Source organism: Triticum dicoccoides, chromosome 4B, assembly GCF_002162155.2.
Source record: "Triticum dicoccoides isolate Atlit2015 ecotype Zavitan chromosome 4B, WEW_v2.0, whole genome shotgun sequence".
Classification (NCBI taxonomy): domain Eukaryota; kingdom Viridiplantae; phylum Streptophyta; class Magnoliopsida; order Poales; family Poaceae; genus Triticum; species Triticum dicoccoides.
Genome location: NC_041387.1, coordinates 218,465,256 through 218,467,108, shown reverse-complemented (window position 1 = coordinate 218,467,108; position 1,853 = coordinate 218,465,256). Strand labels below are relative to the sequence as shown.

At 42.4% G+C, this 1,853-nt stretch overlaps 1 protein-coding gene across 1 annotated transcript; it reads left to right on the top strand.

The window, feature by feature from the left end:
• The first annotated feature begins 905 nt into the window (after nt 1-905).
• On the top strand, nt 906-1,566 carry LOC119293550 (ATP synthase protein MI25-like). The gene has a single exon (XM_037571998.1). The coding sequence runs from the start codon at nt 906-908 to the stop codon at nt 1,482-1,484; it is 579 nt and encodes a 192-aa protein (XP_037427895.1). The 3' UTR covers nt 1,485-1,566.
• Nucleotides 1,567-1,853: the final 287 nt, after the last annotated feature.

Here is a 1,853-nt window from a genome sequence, read left to right as displayed (position 1 = left end):
GGTTATCCCATGACATGAAAAAGACCAATCAAAAACTTCTGCAAGTTAACCCCTACTATCAATGTCATGCAGGAAACTTACATAGCAAATGATGCCACAGAAGAGATTGCAGTACAAGAAGATGAAGAAATCCCGCAGGATCAGGACTCCCCTCCAAATGAGTATCTCATGCATATTTTGGCTCATGCAGTTTCAGGGCAGGTCACTGCTGGCACATTTTCAGTCAAGGTCACTGTTGGTGGACAAACAGGCATTGCCCTTATTGATACCGGCAGTTCAAGTACATTCATTGATTTGTATTTAGCAGTTACAACCACTTGCCATATCCAAAAGAAAAAATCGGCTAAAATAGCTGTGGCTGGGGGAGCCCAACTTACATCTGGGGCAATCATAGCAGACACTGCATTCTGCTTCTTGGTTTTCCAAAGGTCCGGAGGAGCTGAAGAGTTTCTAGTCGAGAAGGGTCGGGCATTAGCAAATCCTTCAATCCCAACTCTTGAAAAGAAGAAACCAATTTTAAGGCATCTCCTCCCCTCGGTGCATATTATCATATAGAAAGAAACGTTGCTATTCCGTTGCGTCTTAGACATTTCACTGATGCGGGGCGGGGAATCGAGTATATTCAGGAGTGCATTTCCCTAGCGGATAAGGTGATTTATGCAAGATCTTGTCAAATTGATTGATTTAGCTGGCGACGAAAAAGAGCACGAAATGCTACTCGAAAACGCGTATAGTAAGTAGTCTTCTTCGATGAGACCTCCACTGTATGCGTTACGAGGCAACTAGCATTTTGTCATTAAAGTTCGTGAAAGAATGTTTCGTTGGAAAAACCAACGCCGATCTAAAACTAAGTCTTCCTTTCAAAAGTGAGCGAGCAAAGCTGAAAAAGATGGAGTTACCTGGAGATGAGATTTCTTTCTACGGATATGAAGGCTAGAAATATGCTATTTGCTGCTATTCCATCTATTTGTGCATCAAGTCCGAAGAAGATCTCAATCTATAATGAAGAAATGATAGTAGCTCGTTATTTTATAGGCTTTCTCATATTCAGTCGGAAGAGTTTAGGTAAGACTTTCAAAGAAACTCTCGACGGGAGAATCGAGTCTATTCAGGAAGAATTGCAGCAATTCTTCAATCCTAACGAAGTAATTCTGGAGGAATCCAATGAACAACAACGATTACTTAGGATCAGCTTGCGAATTTGCAGCACCGTAGTAGAATCATTACCAACGGCACGCTGTGCGCCTAAGTGCGAAAAGACAGTGCAAGCTTTGTTATGCCGAAACCTAAATGTAAAGTCAGCAACACTTCTAAATGCCACTTCTTCCCGCCGCATCCGTCTTCAGGACGATATAGTCACAGGTTTTCACTTTTCAGTGAGTGAAAGATTTGTATCCGGGTCTACGTTCAAAGCTTCTACCATAGACTTAATTCGAGAAGGCTTGATAGTCCTAAGAAAGGTGAGGGTGGGGGGTTCTATTTAGGAAGAATAAGAAGAATCTCATTCATGTGTTCATGCTAACAGAAGAGCGGATCCAATACACATAAGACTTTTTTTCAGGAAATTCCTAATGTAACTGGTGAATTTGGGATGTCATGCCCCACAAGTTAGTTGCCCAAGCGCTCCCTAGGAGGGCAGTCTACCACAAGATAGAGTTTGAGCCTAGAGCCAAAGCCCCAACCCCTCCATTTTAGGTTTTTCTCAGGAAAGAATTTCAAGAAGTCATATTGGCCAGATAAGCCTCTGACGGCTCCATATAGATTTTTCCCCAGTTTTCTTTCAGAAGAAGCGGGAGCCATTTTGTATTGAAACTCGGTATCAGCAGAGTCATCTCCTGAGAAAGACTTCTTTC